This window comes from Sceloporus undulatus, chromosome 2 (assembly GCF_019175285.1).
Source record: "Sceloporus undulatus isolate JIND9_A2432 ecotype Alabama chromosome 2, SceUnd_v1.1, whole genome shotgun sequence".
NCBI lineage: Eukaryota > Metazoa > Chordata > Lepidosauria > Squamata > Phrynosomatidae > Sceloporus > Sceloporus undulatus.
Window position 1 is genome coordinate 11,834,478 of NC_056523.1, and position 21,972 is coordinate 11,856,449.

A 21,972-nucleotide genomic window follows, 5' to 3' on the forward strand; every position below is an offset into this window, starting at 1 on the left:
TAAAGTCTTTCTATTTAAAAACAAAAGCCAATGGCACATTCCCCTTACTTTTGGCACGTTCCAAGTCTCACACTCTTCCCAACACCTCACGATTGTCTTTCCGCTTAGAAAAGAGTCTGTATGGGTTGTTAACCAGGTTAACCCACCACAGAGATGTCGCTCAGTGGGATTTCTGGCTAGATTGTTACTTCCAGCGATGATAAAGCCTGAGATAATCTTGGTTTCTCTTGCTCCAGTCCAGGTGGAGAGTTTCTCCTTTTCCACTAGAGTGACCTCACTGAAGTAAAATGTGATGGCAGAAAGGCTGGAAAAAAATGGAGGAACCAGCAATAATAGGAGGAAGACAATGACACAAATTTGCTAATGTCCACTGGAGAGAGGAGCAGGGCAGACAAATGTGGTAAAATACGCATGGAATATAACATTTCATCTTCAGGAATTACTCAAATGTTTAAAACTATTTAGTAAAAACACGACGGTGACAATCCTGCCCAAGGTTTTAAGCAAGCGCTAACACCCTGTGGTTCCCATGTCCAATGATAAGCCGATGAAGTTTTGGAATTGCTGAACATGGATACCAATCCTAGAGACGGAATGGCCTCGGTTATGACAGGGGACAAGTGAGAAGGCAGAGATTTCCCCAGATTTCTAACCAGAAGAGAAGAATTCAAGCCATGCTGCCTGCACAGGTTCCTTCAGGCCTAAGCCAGGAACGTCTTCCTCAGAAACAGCTTCCATTTTCCAAGATGGTTTTCCAGTCCCTGAAGATGTATCCTCGACTCAGGGCGATGGGAGAAGGGCACTAACCCAAGCCCTCGTGTATGCCACGGATCCGCCGAGCCAACTGTATGTCTTTGGGGTAGAGGGTGACACGTTTGGCATGGATGGCACAGAGGTAGGCGTCCTCCATGAGATGAACAAGGAAAGCTTCAGATGCCTGAAGAAAAGTCAAGAGGAAAAAGAGATCAAGCAATGTTAACTTACAGAAAATCCGGACACAAGAGAGAGGCTGCATCTGCACTGTAGAAATAATGCTGGAAATTGTAATTTCTTGTGACACCAGGACAGAGAAGGCTACATGGCAGCTAGGTTGGTCACTGGACGTTCCAGGGCCGACCATATAACGTCGACTCTGTATGATCTCCATTGGCTGCCTGTTCGCTTCCGAGCACAATACAAGGTGTTGATTATAACCTATAAAGCCCTAAATGGCTTGGGCCCAGGGTACTTGGAGGACCACCTCTCCCCATATAATCTGCCCCGCACACTCAGGTCATCTGGGAAGAGTTTGTTGAGGATCCCAACAACGAGATATGTGTCAACCTCACAAAGGGCCTTTTCCATCTCAGCCCCTGGGATCTGGAACACCCTTCCCGAGGAACTCCGCACCGCCACCTCCCTGGACCTCTTCAAAAAGAGACTTAAGACCTTCCTGTTTCGGCAAGCCTTCCCTGATGTCCCTTGATATTGGGACTCCCCCCCTATATGTACAACATTATCGAGCATATCAGCTGGCCTGGTTTTGATGTATGGTTTTAATGTGTATTTTTGGAATGTTGTTACAAGTTTTATTTATGTATTGCAATTTTTATCCTATATTTTGCATTTGTCATTGCAATTTTTACTGTACACCGCTATGATCAACACAGAATAGCGGTCTATAAATAAAACTTATTATTATTATTATTATTATTATTATTATTATTATTATTACATGTCTCACAAAACTACCACCAATCTTTAGCATGGATCCATGGCAGTTAAAGTGGTGTCAAACTGCATTATTTCTGCAATACAGATGTTGCCAGACACCAAATCAAAATGTGCTTGAAGGGCACATGACTGCAACCTGGATAAAAGTATACCTCAGTTAACAAAGTAGATGTGTTCCTTGTCATTACCTCTTTAACAAAAAAGTTGGTGCCAGAGGCAGAAATAACTTGGAAAGAATAGGTTCCTACACCACAAAAAGGAAAGCAGATCATAGAATCATAGAGTTGGAAGAGACCAGAAGGGTCATCCAGTCCAAGCCCCTGCCATGCAGGAAATCTAAACCAAAGCATCCCCGACAGATGGCCATCCAGCCTCTGTTTGAAGACCTCTGGATTATTTCAGAAGGAGATCAATATGTTTCAAAAAACATATTTAAAAAACAAAATTAATAATATGCACATGAGAATGAAAGACGATCAGATGAACCCTCCATGAGCACACAAAAACATTTCAACCTTTCTGGAACTAACTGATTTGCAAAATGCACCCAGAGATTATGCATTTTCCCCACCAGCCTCACTTTTTTTTATGACAATGTTGGTGGCCAAATCTACAGATCTATGCTTTTTTTAACACCTAGAGAGGTAAAAAAATAGTATTTTTTAAAGTTGTGGTTATCCCACATTCATGGGGGAAGGGGAGGTCCTTCAACCCTAACCCCAGCAAATATGGAGGGACTTAAAGGAGGGCATCAGTATAACCATAATGGATGCAGGGAGGTTTGCAGTTAGTTAGGCTGGAAAGAAAGAGCGGGTCATCCAAAACTGCCCACCTGATCAGCCTCTCCCCCCCATCAGCTGCTCATCACACGCCTAAAGACTTACCTCTTGCAAAGCAAGCAATGCCATCGCCTGCCAGTGCATATCAACTCCCCGGGTGTAATCCAGGCAGATCTCACGTACCTGTGCAATGGGAAGAAACAGAAGAAGATCAGGATCACAAGTCAGGCAGGGCTCAGGCTGTGGAATGAGGCCCCACAAAGAATTATTTTCTCCATCAGTCTTTATAGATATACAGTTGGCCCTCCACATTTGCAGATTTGACTTCTAAGCATTTGATCACCGTATTTGCGGTTTTGATTAATATGTTCTTTCTGGAAATCTCAAAGTCCTCCGGGGCAATTCTGCCAGAGTTGTGCTGGAGAACCTAGACGTTCCTATGGAAAACACTTCTCCAGGCATTTGTAGGTCCTCCAGCATGAAACTATGATCAACCTCTGGCAGATGTTGACCACAGAGTTGCACTTGAGGACCTAGAGAGGTGTTTTCTTAAGTAAAAAGAATAGTGGGTTTTTTATTTGCACTTCTTCCACATTCACAGGGGTTCTTCACCCCTAACTTCAGCGAATGTGGAGAGACCACTGTATGAGTGCGAACACACACACACACACACACACACACAGGTTGGGTCTCCCTAATCCAGAATTCCAAATTCCAAAATATTCCAAAAAATGAAAAAACTTTTTTTTCATAGGTAGTTGAAGATAGTGATACCTTTGCTTTTCGATAGTGCTTTTGTGCACAAAAATTATTAAAACTATTGCGTATAAAATTACCCTCAGGCTATGCATATAAAGTGCATGTGAAATATAAATGAGTTTTGGGTTTAGACATGGGTCCCATCTCCATGCTATCTTATTATGTACCTGTATGCAAATATACGTATTCCAAACAAAATAAAAAAATCCACAATCCAAAACACTTCTGATCCCGAGTATTTTGGATATGGGTGACTTAATCTCTCTATATACAGCCAGTGCCTGGAAAAGTTCCTTTTCTGGGCTACAGTTTCCATAATCTTCCAACTATTCCAAAATAAAAAGGATAAGGAAATTACATTTTCAGGTGTTCCAGCGGGCCCTTGGTAGGGGCTGGGGTTTGGTTCCTCCCATGGATACAAAAATCAATGTCTCAAGTACAATTAAATACAACGGCAAAGTAATATATGTATGTATGTGTGTGTATGTGTGTGTGTGTATATATATATATATATATATATATATATATATATATATTTTCAAGCTGTGAGTGCTTGAGTCTATGTATAAAGAATCTGTGGATACAGAGGACTGACTGTATTCACAACAGCTCATGCTACAAAACAGTACCCATGGCACAATTTTATACATCAAGTGGCTTGAGGGCAAAAAAAAAATCAGCTGCAAAATAGTCTGGGGGAAAATTAAGAATTTTAAGAGGGTGTCTGGGGTACTTCAGGAGCTGAACATAGGGGTCCCAAGGGCTACACTTGCCCCTCACTCCTGCTATACTGTATAAGAAGAAGAACCAGCGTGGTGTAGTGGTTTGAGCTAAGCTGAGTGATTTGACTAAGACTCTGGAGAACAGGTTCGAATCCCTGCTCAATCATGGAAACCCATTGGGTGACCCTGGGCAAGGTCATAAACCCTCAGCCTCAGAGGAAAGCAAAGATCAGCCCCATCTAAACAAATCTAGCTGAGAAAACCTTGTGATAGGTTGATTTAATGGTCGCTGAAAGTCAGAAACAACAACACATATATCTGTAAATGCACTCCATATGGAAAAATCTCCCACTTGGTGTGGCCTCCCAGGGAATTCTGGAAGTTTGTGTCTCTGAGAGTAACTTTTCCATGCTATGTACATATACTCTATACAGGTTGGCTCTTATCTAGAAATACTCCAAAATACAAAATTGTCCATATGGGTGGCTAAGATAGTGACACCTTAGTTTTCTGATGACTCAGTGTACACAAACTTTGTTTCATGCACAAAATTGTTTAAGATACTATGTATAAAATTACCTTCAGCCTATGTGTGGCTATGTGTGTAAAGTGTATATGAAACATAAATGAATTTAATGTTTAAACAAGGCTCCCATCTGCAAGAAATTTCATTATGCATATGCTAAACATTCCAGAACAAATAAATAAATAACACTTTTGGTCCCAAACACTTTTGGGGCAAATAGGATAAGAAAGATTCAACCTGTATTATGTTATTTTGTGTTGATGTGTGTGTAGGGGCATACAATATACAGTGTTATTTAGAATTATCTATAAGATAAATAGAAAATATTTAGAATAAAGACAGTCTTTAATTGGGATCCTAGTCTGTAATGCTGTTCTTGCTTTACTCAGATTAACCAGGGAACCACAAGGAGCTCCAGATAACATAACAAAATAGAGATGCAATAAATATTAAAACATGGGCACACAACTTTGCTGTTTTAAGAAATTCACCAAAACCAGCATTTGTAATCTCAAGGCCAGACTATAAATCATGCTGTTTATCTTCATCATGCTGCCCTTGAAGCTTTAGCTGGGACAAAAAAACATGGCACAAAAATATCCCTGCTGAATCACTAGAAATACATCATACCAGTGCCTTCTTCACTGGCTCTTTACTATCCTCCAAGCAAAATTAAAGGTGACATTTCTAGCCAACAAAAACTGCCATGAAATCAGGTGTAGATCTTTTAAAATGTGTTTTATTCTTTTAATAGCTATCTGTTTTAATACTGTAATAATTTAATTCCTTTTAATGTAGTTTTCTCTATATTTTAATTGTACTGTTTTTTAATGTTGTGAAGCCACTCTGAGTCCCAGTTCAGGGAAAAGAGCAAGATACAAATGAATATAATAAAAATAAAAAATAATAAAATAATAAATGTACCAAAAATGGAGGAATGGGTCCAGAAAAAAATATGAAATGAGAGAAATGGACATATTAACTAATACGATTAATGATAAACCAAGGTCAAATATAGTAGAGGAATGGTTACCAATAATAATGTATTTGAAAGAAAAATGAGGAATAAAAATGGAAAGTACTCAGTAAGATGAAGATAATGGTATAATGATAGGAAAAAACTACTACTAAAACTAAAATTATATTGATAAGGTATTTTATACGTAGTAGATTTTACCCAGAGTTGCTGAGTGGTAAAAGCAAAATATCTACAAAAGAAAACGTGTTACTTTTAGGTTTTCAAGTTCCAAGTTTTGCTAATAAGAAAGAATGAGTAATGGATAAACATAGAATGAGTCTTGAGGGTTTCAAAATAGTAAGTGTCAAGATAGACAAGGAGAAAAAGAAAAGAAAACAAAAGAAAATTTTCTATTATGCTGTTTACATAATGATTTAAAAGAATGTGATAAGATTTGGAGTTAAATATGTGATGTAACAGCCAAGTTCTAGGAAAGCAACAGTTGGAAAAAAATATGTCTATATAGAAAGACTACAAAAAGGAAGTCATAATTAGAAATATGCTACACTTATTAAGTGTACAGTATTGTAATTTGAATCATTATATGATGCAGAAAAGTGATAAAAAATAGGGTTTTTTTAAAAAAAAAAATTACAATTCACAGAATTCCACAGCATTGAGCCTTGGTAGTTAAAGCGGTGTCAAACTGGATTATTCCTGGAGTGTGGATCCAGCCTAAATGTAAACTAATTGCAATCGGTTACCCTCTGAGCCTCCCAGCCCCCAAAACACACCTTGTCCATGTTTCTCCATTCCCAATGTCCCCCAAGAGCAATACACTATGTATCACTTGCTAGGGAGCTCAGGGCAGACAGCTGTATTTATGTCTTATTAGTAGGCTTCTCCTTGTAGGACAGCTTCTCTAACCCCTTGACCATCATATAGCTCTGAGGGACTTTATCACTTTAACATAATCTTCATAATTCCGGCTGGACGAGGCCAAAAGTCCACCTAATTCTTGATTTTCTTCTACATTTTTAAAAAACTCTTTTGTCTGAATTGGAATTGAAGATGCAATGCAAAGATATACGGCAGATTAACTGATAAACAAATTGGAACATTGTAAAAATCAAAAAGAAGACTTAGGGCCCAAACAGACAGGCCAAAATAAAGCTGCTTCAGGTCACTTTCGAGGTATGCTATTTAAATGATGTATGCTTCCTAAGAGGCCGGAAGCTGCACTAAAGCCATGCTCCAGTCTTAAAGACTAGAGCGCAGCTTTGGCCCAGCTTCTGGCCACTTAAGATTCATGTGTCATTTAAACATTGTTGTGATTGTGTGTGCTTTCATGTTGTCTGTCAGTAGCACCATGAATTTCACAGGGTTTTCTTAGGGTTTTGTCAAGAGGTGGCTTGGCTAGTTCCTTCCTCTGAAATAAAGCCTAGAGCACCTGGGATTCCTTGGTGGTCTCCCATCCATGTACTAACCCTGCTTAGCTTCCAAGATCAGATAGAACCTGGTATTGAACACCTTCCAAATATTCAAATGCAAAATATTTGGAAACTTGTAGAAGAAAAGGAAAAGAAATAGGGACTGAATTGCTGCTTTTTCCTCCCCTGCTGAAGGTCAAAGCAAAGGGAACAGGTTTAGAACTTGAGAGAAAAGAAGGCTAAAGATTAGAAACGGATGCAATTGAGTAACTGATCCCAAAAGTCATTGCACAATTTCTTTCTTTTTCAAGAAACCTTTGCAGGGAAAGAGTAGAGCCTTTTGCAAAACCTCTATCCTATATCTGTGCTTTTCATTTTTTCGCCCTAACCTTAGGGCGAAAAAATGAAATGCACAGATATAGATGGGGGACACCTGGCTTAAGGACACAACATGTGAAAGGGATTAGGAGTCCAAGTATGACCACAAGTTGAACATGAGTCAACAGTGCGATGCGCAGCTAACAAGGCCAATGCGATTTTAGGCTGCATCAATAGAAGTATAGTGTCCTACTCAAGGGAAGTAATAGTGCCACTATATTCCTGGTCAGGCCCCACCTGGAATATTGTGTCCAGTTCTGGGCGCCACAATTCAAAAAGGACATTGAGAAACTGGAGCGTGTCCAAAGGAGGGCGACTAAAATGGTGAAAGGTCTGGAAACCATGCCCTACGAGAGCTGGGGATGTTTAGCCTGGAGAAGAGAAGATTAAGAGGTGATATGATAGCCCTGTTCAAATATTTGAAGAGATGTCATATAGAGGAGGGAGCAAGCTTGTTTTCTGCTGCTCCAGAGACTAGGACCCGAAGCAATGGATGCAAACTGCAGGAAAAGAGATTCCACCTCAACATTAGGAGGAACTTCCTGACAGTAAGGACTGTCCGACAGTGGAACAAACTTCCTCGGAGTGTAGTGGAGTCTCCTTCCTTGGAGGTCTTTAAGCAGAGGCTGGATGGCCATCTGTCGGGGATGCTTTGATTTGGATTTCCTGCATGGCAGGGGGTTGGACTGGATGGCCCTTGTGTTCTCTTCCAACTCTATGATTCTATGATTCTATGATCTATTGTGAGATAAATAGCACCACCATGTGGTCAAACCATAACAGGAGCAGGAGCCAAGATATAAATCTCATCCTACTTTATTACTTCTCTATTTAGGAAGCAATTCTCAAATAGCATCTAGATTCTGCTCTCCTGTTTCTTTCGGCCTTTCTTATCCATCTAAGAAGCTTGATGGAGAGCCAGTGTGGTGCAGTGATTTGAGTGTAGGACTATGACTCTGATCAAGGTTCAAATTCCAGCTCAACCATGTAATTCCATTGAGTGGCCTTGGGCATATCACCCTCTCTCAGCCTCAAAGGAAAGCATTAGCAAACTCCCTCTGAACAAATCTTGCCAAAAAAAAAAAACACCTCATGATAGGTTCGCCTTAGGGTCACCATTAGTCAAAAATGACTTGAAAGCACACAACAATGATAAGTTTGAGGCTAATTGTTTAAGAAATCTTTACATCCGTTATGGCATATCCACACTGCACAACTATAGCAGTTTGATACCACTTTAACTGTTATGGTTCCATCCTCCAGAATCTTGGGATTTGTCATTCAGTGAGTTACAAAGAATTCTCTACTAGAGAGCTCTAGACCACTCTTCTGAACTACAACCCTAGAGATCTTGACAGAGAATATATCTACACTGTAGAAATAATGCAATTTGTCACCACTTTAAGTGCTGTAGCTCCATCCTGTGGAACCCTGGGATTTGCAGTTTTGCAAGGACTTTAAACTTCCTTGCCAAAGAGTGCTGGTGCCACACAAACAGGGACGTAGCCAGGATTTTAGGAAGGGGGGGGGGGGGCCAAAACAAGGAGCCCCCTTTAAAATGGGGCTTGGGGGTGCAAGGGCAGCAGCACACATCATTCATTTTTCTAATGGAAGGGGGGTCCAGCTATGTCCCTGAACAATGTAATGCTTATGTCAAAGTTATTATTATACAGCGTGCCCGCGCCATACGCGGGCGCGCCATACGCAGCCTTGAGTATATGCACTCAAGCCGCAGGGCATGCGCGAGACGGAAGGGGCGGCGCGTCCCATTCAATTGAATGGGTGTGCACGCCTGTTGCGCCCTGCACACTCCCGCGCCGCCGCGCATGAGACCCATTGTTTCCAATGGGACTCGAGCATAGGCGGAATTCGCCTTACGCGGCGGGATCCGGAATGGATCCCCCACGTAAGGCAAGGACGGACTATATATTAAAACGTAAAACTAACTTAGCCTCTCATTGACCAGTTGACAAACCAGTATATTTTATTACACTATAGATTTACAATTTCTTGTAATTGTGAATATAGTAATAAAAGACTTCAAAAGATTAAAATATAATTCTTCCACTACAAATAATTTTATTTCTATATGCCAATTTGACAACTTTCACTTCTTTTCCTATAATGAAGTTGTGATACATTTAATGTGCTTACCTCTTTTAGTTTGCTGTCAGAACTTATTTTCTTTCTGATCACAAACACATCCATCTTGAACACTCAATATAAAAACTGTTCAACTATTTTAATATCACATCGCTCAGAAAAACATACGATGTGGTTATGCAACAAACGTGGCAGGTCAGCAATAATGCACTGGATATCATTAAAACATAAACAAGACAGTCCAACAGTCCAACAGGCCAAGGGATGAAGCGGGGAAAGATGTATGTCCTCCAGTGGAATTCCTGGCTGCAGTGTGTGTTTGTACCATACAGTTCCCAGAATTCCCTAGCACTGAGCCATCCAGGGCAGTCTCAAAGCAGTCTCAAAGTAGATTATTGCTGCAGGTTGGCTTAATAAAGTTACTGCAAATGTATGGGTTTTGGAATTTGTCATGTAAGACCCATAAGGTAAAATTTGTTGTAGTGGTTTGAGTGTTGGACTATGACTCTGAAGTCTGGAGACCAGGGTTTGATTTCCAGCTCAGCCATGAAACCCAGTGTGTGACCTTGGAGAGTAAGTCACACTCTCTCAGCCTCAGCCTCTCAGCACAGCTCTTCTGAGCAAATCTTGCCAAGAAAACCCCAGGATAGGTTCATTTTAGGGTTGCCATAAGTTGGAAAGGGCTTGAAGGCACACAACAACAACAACAACCCAGATCACAATGCACTGTAATGGAACTATATTCTGTTTTAACTTTAGCAGTGGCAACACTGTGAGCTACTACACTGTAGAAATAATGCAGTTTGACACCACTTTTAACTTCCAGGGCTACTAAAAAAAACAAACCCAAACCCCTGGGATTTGTAGTTTTGTGAGGCACCAGTACTCTTTTAGAAAGGAAAAAAATGCTTGTAAAAATACAAATCCCAGGATTCCACAGAATTGAGCAACAACACTTAAAGTGGTGTCAAAGGGTATTATATCAACAGTGTAGATTCCCCCATGCTATAGAATTGTGGGCTTTGCAGTTTGGTGAGGGGCATTTGGAAAGCTCAGCCAGAGATAGAGAGATGGGGAGGTCACTGAACTACAACACCCATAATCCCACAGCACGTTGCCATGACTCCTATGGAAACGAAAGGGAAAGAGCTTGCTTTGTCTTTCCCCCTTTCCCTCTCGGAGCTCCTCCGTGGTTTTAATGGAGAGGAGGAGGGGGGGAGGAAGGAGCTTGAATGTCCCCAGGCCTGAAGGGGGGGGACCAAACCCCCCAAACCCCCCCTCTAGCTACGTCCTTGACACAAAACTATAAATCCTAGGATTCTGTAGGATGGAGCCATGGCAGTTAAAGTGGTATTTAACTGCATAATTTCTACAGGTGCTTTAATTCCTCTCTTCTCAGGTTAGTTTGGGAAGTTTAGTTCAGGGAGTTTGTTATGTGTTTATTTGACACAACTCCCTCCGCTACCAAACCCATTTCAATTTTTTTTTTTATGGAGGGGTTGGCATGCTGACCAAATCATAACATTTCGAAAACTAATGTTCTGCTTTTTGTGTTTTTGGTTGGCCTAAAAACGATCCCACTACAATACAGACTTGAGTTGAGTCTCCCTTGTCCTAAATGCTTGGGACCAGAAGTGTTTTGGATTTCATATTTTTTTCAATTTCAGAATACCTATATTTCCATTATACAGACTTAGGATTATCTTGGGGATGGAGCCCAAGTCGAAACACAAAATTCATTTGTTTCATATATACCATATTCACATAGCCTGAAGGTAATTTTATACATAATATTTTAAACAATTTTGTGCATGAAATAAAAGTTTGTGTACATTGAACTATCTGAAGACAAAGGTGTCACTATCTCAGCCACCCATACTGAAAAAAAATGGTTTGGGGAATATTTTGGAATTTTAGATAAGGGAGACTGAATCCTGTATTTGAAAGGCTGCCTTCTCCTATGAATCCATCTAGAATATGAGATCTCCGCAGAGGCTCTCTTACATGTCCTAATACCACTGGAAAAGCTAAGTTACTGAGTACAGATGACAGAGTCTTCTCTGTACCACCCCCTATTTCTTCCAAGGAAAGTCAGGCTAGCCGCATCTTTATGGAACTTGGGGCAGGCAGATGAAACTGTATTGCTGTGCCAGACCTATGACTTTTGTTTTATTTAAAGTCTGCTGGAAAATGTTATTCTTGAGGACTACAATTCCCTGAATCTTTCCAAGCTCTGTTTTTTTTAAAAAGACTCTTTTGCCCCCGTTTTATACTCAGAGCGTTGTAGTACATCACTTGGGAGGGGCACTGGGCATTAAGTAGTTCAGAAATAATTTTAATAAAATAAATATATACACGTGGACTAGGAAATTTCAGCAAGATAATTGAGAAACAACAGGCATGTAACACCTGCATGCCTATCATTGGTTTTCCAGCATGCAAAGCAACACTCATCCTAAACTTTGCTTAACAGTCCCTCTTGTCACTTGTCTAGGGGTGACTTTTAGAACAAGGATGATAAACCTCCAGTCCCCAAACCTCTTGTTATTGCCCATCAATCAAGATGGGAAACCATAAATATCCCTAACAGGTTGTTGCATGGGAATTGAGATGTCCTTTTCAGCCTGAGAAACTCTTGAACAAGGGCTCAGTCCTGAGTAGCTAGAACTGAGCTGTACTTTGCATGTCTGAAAGCTGTGGCAGAGATGTAACCCCAAGTAAAAGTGCCTAGAACTGAGATGTGCTTTGTTTTTGTTTGTTTTTTAAATCATAAGCTGCTTTGAGTTGGGAAAAGGTGGGATAGAAATAAATATAACAACAAGAATCAAAATCCACAAAACAGTGATATCTTTACTGAGCCAACCAAAATGCACCAAAAAAATGATGCAAACTTTCAAAGCTTCACTGGCTTCTTCATTAGGCAAAGGTTTTAAGAATCATACAGGAGAAAAAAATATATATGGCGATGTTAGTCACAGGCCTGCATTTTGTCTGTATGATTTTTAACACATTTGCCTGATGAAGAAGCCGGTGGAGCTTCAAAGGCTAGCAGCAGGTATTTGTGCATTTTGGTTGGCCCAATAACGGTATCACTGTTTTGGATGTTGCTGTTCTTTGCTGTATGATCAATGCAGCTACCTCTGGATATGTTTTCAATAATGACTATGTAAGAGAAAGCAAGGGAGATCACAGAGGTAGATCTTGAGAGGACGCTATACCAACACACAGCCATCATGCAGGACTCACCACACGAGCAAAGGGCAGCTTCTGAATGAGCAAGTTGGTGCTCTTTTGGTATTTCCGGATATCCAGCATGGCAAGCTGGCCAGGTCGGTATCTTCGCCGATGCCGAGGGGCTGTATTGAAAGGAAAAGGCACAAAGAGTCAACAGATGGAGAAGGAAGAAATGTCAAAACATGGAAAGAAAGTCCACTTGGCCCAAAGGTGTCAGGAGAAAAGAACAGTTACAGGTTGAGTCTCCCTTCTCTGAGTGGCTGAGATAGTAACACTGTTGCCTTCTGATAGTTCAATGTACACAACCATTGTTTCATGCACAAGTTTATTAAAAATATTGTATAAAATTACCTTCAGGATATGCGTAAGTGTATATGAAACATACATCAATTTCATGTTTAGACTTGAAATCCTTTCTCCAAAATACAAATATTCCAAATTCCAAATAAAATCAAATAAAATAAAAATAAAAAATCCATAACACGCTTGGTCCCAAGCATTTAGGATAAGGAGACTCAACCTGTATTTATATGAGAACATGCAGATACGGCTACGGTGGAGAAATATCACTTCCAAAAGAAGTGTGTTTTCTCCTCCTTTTTCAGGTCAGCCTCTCACAGCACTACAGCATGGGGGAATTCAGTGGAATTGTTCGGTGTAGAGTTTAGTCATTTTAGATCAGAAGGCTGAGGAAGCTGTGGCCCTCCCAATAGATTGCTCTTCCATCAGTGCCAGCCAATCTGGCCATTCAAAAGAGTTGAAGCATGAAGCAGATTGTTAATATATGAATGGCCAAAGCTTCACCATGTCTGTTCGAGTGCCTCCCACTAGAAGTAGGGAAAGGATATCTCTGCCCTGCTGTGGCCTAATCCAGCAAGTAGAGGTGCATCATTCAGTTCATGGAAGTTCTTCTGCCCTTCTTCCAGTGATCAAACATACATGCCTGAGAAAGATCATTATCAGGCAGTGGCAAACTCTGGTTGGTAGCCAAGGAAAGTTCTGCATGGAAGAGGAGCTCTCATTTGCTGATTGGAAATGATTGGCATTGAACAAGATCTGGTTTGCTGTCTATAAAGGGTCTGCATGTTACAGGATGTCGGGTTGGCAGACTGGAAAAAAATCCACATGGAACACGAGCTCTGGTTCGCTGACTGGGAAGGGTTTAGATAGCATAGGAACTCTAGTTTGAAGACTGAAAGGGATTTTGCATGGAACAAGTCTGACTTGCTGACTGGAAAGGAATTAGAATAGGCAGCCTGGTTTGCAGACTGAAAAGGATTTTTGCATGGAACAAAAGTTCTGGTTTGCAAACTGGAAAGGGTTTAGAATAAGAGATCTGATTTGCAGTCTGAAAAGGATTTTGCATGGAACAGGTTTGGTTTGCAGAATGGAAGGGATTTTGCATGGAACAGAAGGTCTGGCTTGCTGACTGGAAAGGATTTAGAATAGGATGTCTGGTTTGCAGACTAAAAGGGATTTTGCATGGAATAGAAGGTCTGGTTTGCAGACTGGAAACAGGTAATCTGATTGGCTGACTGAAAAAAAATTGCACAGAACAGGAAGTCTGGTTTGCTGACTGGAAAGGATTTGCATAGAACAGAAGCTTTGGTTTGTTGGCTGGAAAGGATCGTCACAGAACAGGACTTCTGGTTGGCACACTGGAAAGAATCTGCGTGGAACAGGAGCCCTGGTTTGCAGCCTTGAACCATTTTCAGTGCCTGAAAGCTGTGGCACCTGGCTATGCCTATTTTGTTCCTGCACACTCCAGGAATGAAACTCCAAGACTGGAGTTCAGTTCTCCATATCCTCAAAAGGCTTCCCAGTCCTGACTGAGGCTTTCTCTGAACCTCTTACTAGAGATCCTCTTTCAGCCTAGGACCTTGGGGATCTAGAGTCTATCTGAGCCAAGACAAACTGCTAATTAGTCCCAGATTGTACAAACTATTCTGATCAAGATTATCCAGCCCTAATCCCAAGGGTTCACAGTTGGAAGCAAAACCAACTGAGAGGTCTGACTGCAATCAACACTGGAATGATCTTGCGCCAGGTTCCGCCACTCCTTGCCTGTATTTAGGTTTATTTCATGGGGAACTAAAATGCGCTCATAACTTGAGTCAGCCGTGCAAAATTCTTTAATCGATGTCCAACAAAGATTTCAAGCATTCTCAAGGCCGATGTCACATTGCTGGTGGTTTGTCTAGCCTTGCCTCAAAATGTCAGCCCTGAAAGCTTTCCTCCGCTTGAGTTGCATGTTCTCAAAATATTTACTCAATGGAAAGACCGTTTAACTTGAATTACATCTGTTCTGTGGACTTGTTCTTAAACACCAACAATAACCTCTTTTTTTTTAAAAGAAAATCAGGCTTTTTTGCCTTCTTGACTCCTAAAAGACTGATACTTCAGTATTGGAAAGGTAACATTTCCTCACTTGTGATCCAATAGATAGAAAATTCAAAGAAGTGACATACCAATGCCACTTAGAAATGGGTTTATATTCAGACGCCTGGTCTGCTTTTATTGAAATGTATGAGTTTTCTTTCTATTTTGCCCCTTTAATCACTTACTGCTGTAATGCCAGAACATCACAATTTGTAACTGAGAACCTTATAGTGTATTTTTTACTAATACAGCCCTCCCTCAATTCTCACAGTCTTCAGACTCGCATCCCTTGCTTATGTGTGAGGGAAAACGGAGAGCGAAAGAATGGGGCACTCCCCCATGATGCATGCCCCCGTGCCTATATTCAAGCCAATGGGGCTTGAATATAATAAGCAAAACTCCATTTGCACGAGGGGGTCCAGAACGGATCCCCACAAAAAAGGAGAGGCAACTGTAACATTAAATTTATAAAAACCCTTTAAAAGAAAAAAGAAAAAGAAAGGCTAATAATAAAATTTATTTTTATCCCGCCCCTCTATGCAACGCAATCGGGGTGGCTTACAACATTAAAACATACAGTCCCTATCCCCTATCCCGCCCCCCCTTAAAATACAATTAAATGCTTTACAGTATAAAACATAACTTAAAATAATAAACAACAAACAACAGTGATCGCAACATCAGTTTGCAGCAAAAGTAACTGTGGGCATCCATAGTTTTTTGTGGGTTTTCCAGGCTATGTGGCTGTGTTCTGGAAGAGTTTATTCCTGATGTTTCACCAGCATCTGTGGCTGGCATCTTCAGAAAATGCTGGCATGGAAGACAGTGGGGTGCATATATGTGTGTGTGTGTGTGTGTGTGTGTGTGTGTGTGTGTACTGTGTGACTCTTGGTTGAGAGGAAGTGATTTACCAAGGGTGACACCGTATATATACCCCACACACCTCCATGCCACCATTCTCTCAAGAGGCCAGACAGATGCTGGCGAAACGTCAAGCATAAACCCTTCCAGAACACAGCCACACAGCCCGAAAACCCCACAAAAAACTATGGATGCTGGCTGGGAACGCCTTCGACTCCACAATATGGGTCACCTTCATTAAAAGAAAATTCTGCTAAAATTTTAAAGAGATCCTTTCAGCATCTGCTTTCCTCAGCATTTTGGAAGAACACCAAGGAAGCTCAGGGGGGGTCAACCCAAGGGCTGCCTGTGACATCCAAACACATGTGCAACGGAAGATGAATTTTCGCGCCCTCTGTTTCTCCTGCCCAGAATTGGGAGCAGCCCTCTTACCTGCCCCTTCACCAGGGGGCTGTTGCCGGCGAGGCCTGCGCGGAGAAGTCCGAGGCGATGGCCGCCCGCGTGGAGGTCTTCCGGCACCTCGGCGTGAAGGCGGTGTTGAGGGGGTTCTCCTGGGACTGGAGCCGCGTCGCATGGCGCCTAGGAGAAGAGAGAACGATCTCTTAGGTCCACACTGCAGAAACAATGGAATCTAAGATTGCTTTAACTGCCCCGGCTCAATTCTAGCCAATTCTGGGAACTGTAGTCTCTTGAGACATTTACCCTTCTCTGTCAGAGCTGCAGTTCCACACTTTGTGTTGTGTGCCTTCAAGTCACATCCGACTTACGGCGACCCTATCATGGGGTCTTCTTGGCAGGTTTCTTCAGGGGTGGGTTTCCACTGCCATTCTCCGAGGCTGAGAGAGTGTGACTTGCCCAAGGACACCCAATGGCTTGCCACAAGACATATACGCATGGAACAAATACAAACATTCTTAAAATAGTTAACATTTAAAATTGTTCACTGTTTAACTGTTGTTTTTAGAGGAGGGTAAGATATCAGGAGATGGGGTTTTGGATGTCAGTTTTAATTGGCAAGACGCCTCAATTGTCACTGACAGAGAGGCGGGATACAGTATAAATTATTATTATTATTATTATTATTATTATTAAAATAAATAAATAAAAAATAAAAATAAAATATATAAACACATTAAAACAACACTTTAAAAGCAATTAAAATAATCCAATTAAAACAGTAAAACATTTTTAAAGTATAAAAAACTGCCCTTTCACAGAATAATAAATTTTTTTGCTTTAATCAATAGGCATAAATTAAAAAAGATTCTACATTTAAAATACATTATACCCAATTGTTTTTGCAATGCTTTTTATTTTATTTCTTATGATGCTGCTATTTGCTGTAATCCATGAGTTGTATCGCATGTTCAAAATGTAGCACAAGTCACAAAGGCTGCGTCCGCACTGCAGAAATAATACAGTTTCATACTGCTTTATTTGAGATGTGACGTCACCATTCCGAACGACGTCACAATCCTGCCGCAGGGAAGCAGCCAATGGGACGCCAGGGGCTTGGATCGGGATGGTGGGCGTGACGTCACAATGCCCAGAGTGACGCTGAGCGGCGAACGTTCTCACCTGCTTCCAGAGCAGCAGCAGCAGCAGTACTAAAGGACGCCTCTGTACTGCTTTCTCTCCATTCTTCGTTCCCTTCCTTTGAATTAGAGCGCCGGCTAACCTGCCCCGCCCCTTGCCAGCAGCGTCAGCCAATCGGCTCCGCGAACGACGCCGTTCGAATCCCCAAAGACCAATCAAAGCGGGAGGAAGAAGGGGAAGTCTGCGACCCAAGGGGCCGCTCGGCCAATGAGGAATCAGAAGAGGGAACGAATGGGTGACGTCACCGTCTTTCTTCCTAGATTTTTGGTGGCCATTGAGTGGGGTTGGTGTCAGAAGCATGGAGTGACAGGGAGAGGTTGAGCCAATGGAAGCTAAAGGAGGGCGGGTCAAAGGCTGAGAGGACTGGAGAGAACTTGTAAAAACTACAAATCCCAGGGTTCCAGAGCATTGAGCCATGGCAGTTAATGCAGTTTGACACCACTTTATTTATTTATTTATTTATTTTATGGTATTTAACGGCCATGATGCCATCTTACAGAATCCTTGGATTTTTAGCACTGTGAGGCACTAGCTCTCTGACAGAGAAGACCTTGTAAAACTACAAATCCCAGGGTTTGAAGAGAATTGAGCCAGGGCAAGTTAATTAATTGCCATTATGCCATCGTATGGAATTCTGGGATTTGTAGTATTGTGAGGCACCAGTCCTTTTTGGCTAAGAAGGCTGAAGACTTTGTAAAACTACGAATCCCAAGGTTTCTAGAGCATTGAGCCATGGCAGGTTAATCCAGTTTGATGCCACTTTAACTCCCATTACTCTATTTTACAGAATCCAGGGATTTGTAGTTTTGTGAGGCACCAGCCTTCTCTTTTTGACAGAGAAGGCGAAAGACCTTTTAAAACTACAAATCTCAGGGTTCTAATAGGATGGCACCTCGGTGTTTAAAGTGGTGTGTAACTGCAGTGAAGGTGCACCCTAGAGGTGTATCCACACTGCAGACACAAAGCAATTTGACACCACTTTTACCAACCATGGCTCCATTCCACAGAATCCTGGGATTTGTAGTTTTGTGAAGCATTAGTGCTCTCTGACAGACAAGGCTGAATACCTCCCAAACTGCAAATCCCAGTGAAAACTGCAAATCTACAACAAAGGAAACAGTACAAATAAAAGAGAAAAAGACAAAAAGGGGAACAAATGGAGTCATCCCTCCATATCCACGGGTTTTTTTAACCTTCATATTGCCATTTTATATAATCATGTAAGGGACCCCCAAAGGCAATCCAGTCCATCCTTTTCTTTTGCCATGCAGGAATACATAGAGTCCTAGAGATGTAGGGGATCTCCAACGATCATCCAGTCCATCCCTTTCTTCTGCCATGCAGGAATACATAGTCCTAGAGATGTAAGGGACCCCCAAGGGCCATCGAGTCCAACCCCTTCTTCTGCCATGCAGAAATACATAGAGTCCTAGAGATGGAAGGGACCCCCCAAGGGCCACCCAGTCCAACCCCTTCTTATGCCATGCAGGAATACATAGAGTCCTAGAGATGTAAGGGACCCCCAAGGGCCATCCAGTCCAGCACCTTCTTATGCCATGCAGGAATACATAGAGTCCTAGAGATGGAAGGGACCCCCAAGGGCCATCCAGTCCAGCACCTTCTTATGCCATGCAGGAATACATAGGGTCCTAGAGATGGAAGGGACCCCCAAGGGCCATCGAGTCCAACCCCTTCTTCTGCCATGCAGGAATACATAGAGTCCTAGAGATGGAAGGGACCCCCAAGGGCCATCCATTCCAACCCCTTCTGCTGCCATGCACAAATACATTGAATCCTAGAGAGGGAAGTGACCCCCAAGAGCCATCCAGTCAAACCGCGGCAACGGTGTCATCCCAAACCTTCGAGAACACCTGATCAATGTTCGGCGGAAGGAAAGTGTGTGTGAGTATTGTATGAATGTGTGAGTGAAAGAGCTCTTGATAATTAATGTTTGTGTTACTTTTGTGATTTAATAAATGTTACATGCATGGTGTTTAAAACCAAATTTGGTGTCTCAATGTCTTTTCAGCCCTGCTGTGAATAAGTCCACGGAGGGAGAGGTTTTCATTACATGCTCTCAGGATAAACAGGTTGCCCTTACAATCTTGGGCATAACACGCTGGAGGACCTAGAGATTCCTAGAGAGAATATAAATATAGATCAAAATTGCAAATCATCAAATCCGCAGAAGTCAAAGTCACAAACTGTGTATGCAAATGATACAAATATACCTTTCCCCCATACAGACTGCTTCAAATAATCCCATCCTTCTCATTCTCAGAGTTAGTTCACAGCTATATCATTGCGATTAGTTTTTAAAAGGCATGAAACTATGGATACCCCTGTCTGCCTTGCAAATATAATTTTTGCCTTAACTGATTCTTATCCCTATTTTTTGCTGTTTTCTGTTTATAATTTTTTTAAAAACTTTACATTGTAATATATTTCATAGTTTTGTTTTTATGATTGGGAAGGTGGGCTGGGAAGGGGATCATTTTTAAATTGTGATTAACCTTGATGTACTGTATTTACTGTTTTTTCGATGCTGTAAACTGCCTTGATTCCTCGTGAAAAGGTGGGCTTTAAATCATATTATTATTATTATTATTATTATTATTATTATTATTATTATTATTATTATTACTGTATTAAAATTGGGGCCCTCCAAAGTGACTTTTGGATGTTGGTGAAGCCTGTGTTGGCTTGGAAATGAGTTTCTGGTGTGTGTGTGTGCGTTGTGTACTGTACCTTCAAGTTATTTCTCAACAAGTGTGGCCAGATATATCCTAACCACAAAGGAAGACAAGTAACCACAAATTGTAGGGCATTCAACAAAAACATATACAGTAACTATACATTCATGATTCTTAGCCATGCTCAAAATGGAGGGCATTTTGGGATCACCCTGTTTCTGACTTATGGCAACCCTAAGATGAACCTATCATGGGTTTTTCTTGGCAAGTTTTGTTCAGAGGACAGTTTGCCATTCCAGTGGGTTTCTCAGCCGAGGTAGTAATCGAACCCTGGTCTCCAGAATAGCAGTCCAACCACTATGCCACGGTGGCTCTCATATTGCGCTCAGGCATTTCTTCTGACTAAGGATCTGCATTGCTCCCAAGAGTGCATACTCTAGACTCTTCAAGGATCTGCAGTGCATCCCATGGGGCTTGTGCTGGAATAAACACAGGGAATTAAGAGCAGCCATCTTCCTACCTGCCTTTAGCTCTTGGGCCTAAGCCCTGCTATTTGGTTTTTTGAGGAGGAAATGAACTTTGGATCACACTATCTTGGAGGTCCCAACTCATCATAAGATAAAGTGGTGTCAGACTACATTATTTCTGCAGTACAGATCCAGCCCAACTTCTATGCTCTTCTCTCCATTAAAAAACCCTTTTTCGTTTTCCATGTTATTTTTTTTAAAAAACTTTATTTTAAATATTCTTTTTTCAAAGCCAGAAGTCTATATCCACTTCCTTCCTGCCTCCCGCCCCCCGTTTTGGAAGACAGCTGTCAACCCCTTCGAAATATTGTTAGAAGGATGAAGATTGAGGGAGAGATATGCCTTCCCTAGCTTGAACAATTTGGAAGAAGGAAAGAAAAACAAAAATGTCATCCTTTGAGCGCAGTCCACAATAAACACCATGTACCGCATAATTTAATCACCAACTGTGGGATAACTTTAACACAAAACATATAGTCGACGCATCTGAAAAACTGGATGAATTTGTACATTTTCCCCATAGCCATTCCCAGTCCATTCTGCTCTGCAAAGATAACCAGTTGGGGGGAAAATACACATTAAAAATAGGTATATACAAATGGTAAACTGAAAATCTTAGCATAATACAATGGAATTTGTCTTCCCCATCCACTGCCTATAGAAGTCGCATACATTCATCGAGAATGATGGAAAATATATAGTCAGCCCTCCACTTTTGCGGATTTTATTATTTGTGGATTTGATTAATATGTTCTGTCTAGAAATCTCTAGGTCCTTCTGTGCAGCTCTACCAGATGTTGACCATAGAGTTGTGCTGGAGGAACTGGAAAGTCCTAGGGAAAACGTCTGGGAATTTTTAGGTCTTCCAGCATGATTCTATAGTCAACTTCTGGAAGATATTGACCACAGAGTTGTGCTGGAGAATCTAAAGATTCTCTCATCTTAAAACAATGTTTATTTTTCTTTTTCCCTCTTTCATGGGGGTCCTGCACTCCTAATCCCACCAAACAAGGAGGGTCCACTGTATATAGCACACATACATACAAACACATTCTCCAGATCCTTTATGCCACCACCATTTTCATGTAATTATTCAAAATCAAGCACCAGCACTTCTCTGACATTATTCTCAGAGAAGCTAAATGAATATTTTAAAATACTTGTTTATTTTGAAGCTTTTATACACCTGTTTGATCAAATGGATCTCTTTAGGAAATGGATAACATCTTAAAACGGGCCGATGCAGTGTGGGCTGTGTGTGGCCCCTGGAGTTCACTTTTATGGGCCATGAATAAGCCCCCAGGTCCCAATCCC

The 21,972-nt window shown here is 41.4% G+C and overlaps 1 protein-coding gene across 2 annotated transcripts; it reads right to left on the reverse strand.

Moving 5' to 3' along the window:
- On the reverse strand, window positions 1-17,519 carry CENPA (centromere protein A). 2 transcript variants are annotated; one of them, XM_042450881.1, is made up of 5 exons: window positions 17,421-17,519; window positions 16,275-16,421; window positions 12,615-12,724; window positions 2,598-2,675; window positions 1-937 (listed from the first exon to the last, which is right to left on the reverse strand). In XM_042450881.1, exons 2-5 carry the CDS (start codon window positions 16,414-16,416, stop codon window positions 803-805), a joined length of 465 nt encoding a protein of 154 aa, XP_042306815.1. In that variant the 5' UTR covers window positions 16,417-16,421; window positions 17,421-17,519; the 3' UTR covers window positions 1-802. The 2 variants fall into 2 exon arrangements, with proteins under 2 accessions (XP_042306815.1, XP_042306816.1); XM_042450882.1 differs by lacking the exon at window positions 17,421-17,519 and adding an exon at window positions 16,545-16,571.
- Window positions 17,520-21,972: the final 4,453 nt, after the last annotated feature.

What these genes read in the sequence shown, in the direction of transcription:
- CENPA (XM_042450881.1), bottom strand. Translation starts at nt 16,416, where the DNA reads ATGCGACGCGGCTCCAGTCCCAGGAGAACCCCCTCAACACCGCCTTCA. An exon ending in GCCCCCTGGTGAAGGGGCAG is followed by an intron (nt 12,725 to 16,274) that starts GTAAGAGGGCTG and finishes CTTTCAATACAG; the next exon opens with CCCCTCGGCATCGGCGAAGA. An exon ending in CATTGCTTGCTTTGCAAGAG is followed by an intron (nt 938 to 2,597) that starts GTAAGTCTTTAG and finishes ACTTTTCTTCAG; the next exon opens with GCATCTGAAGCTTTCCTTGT.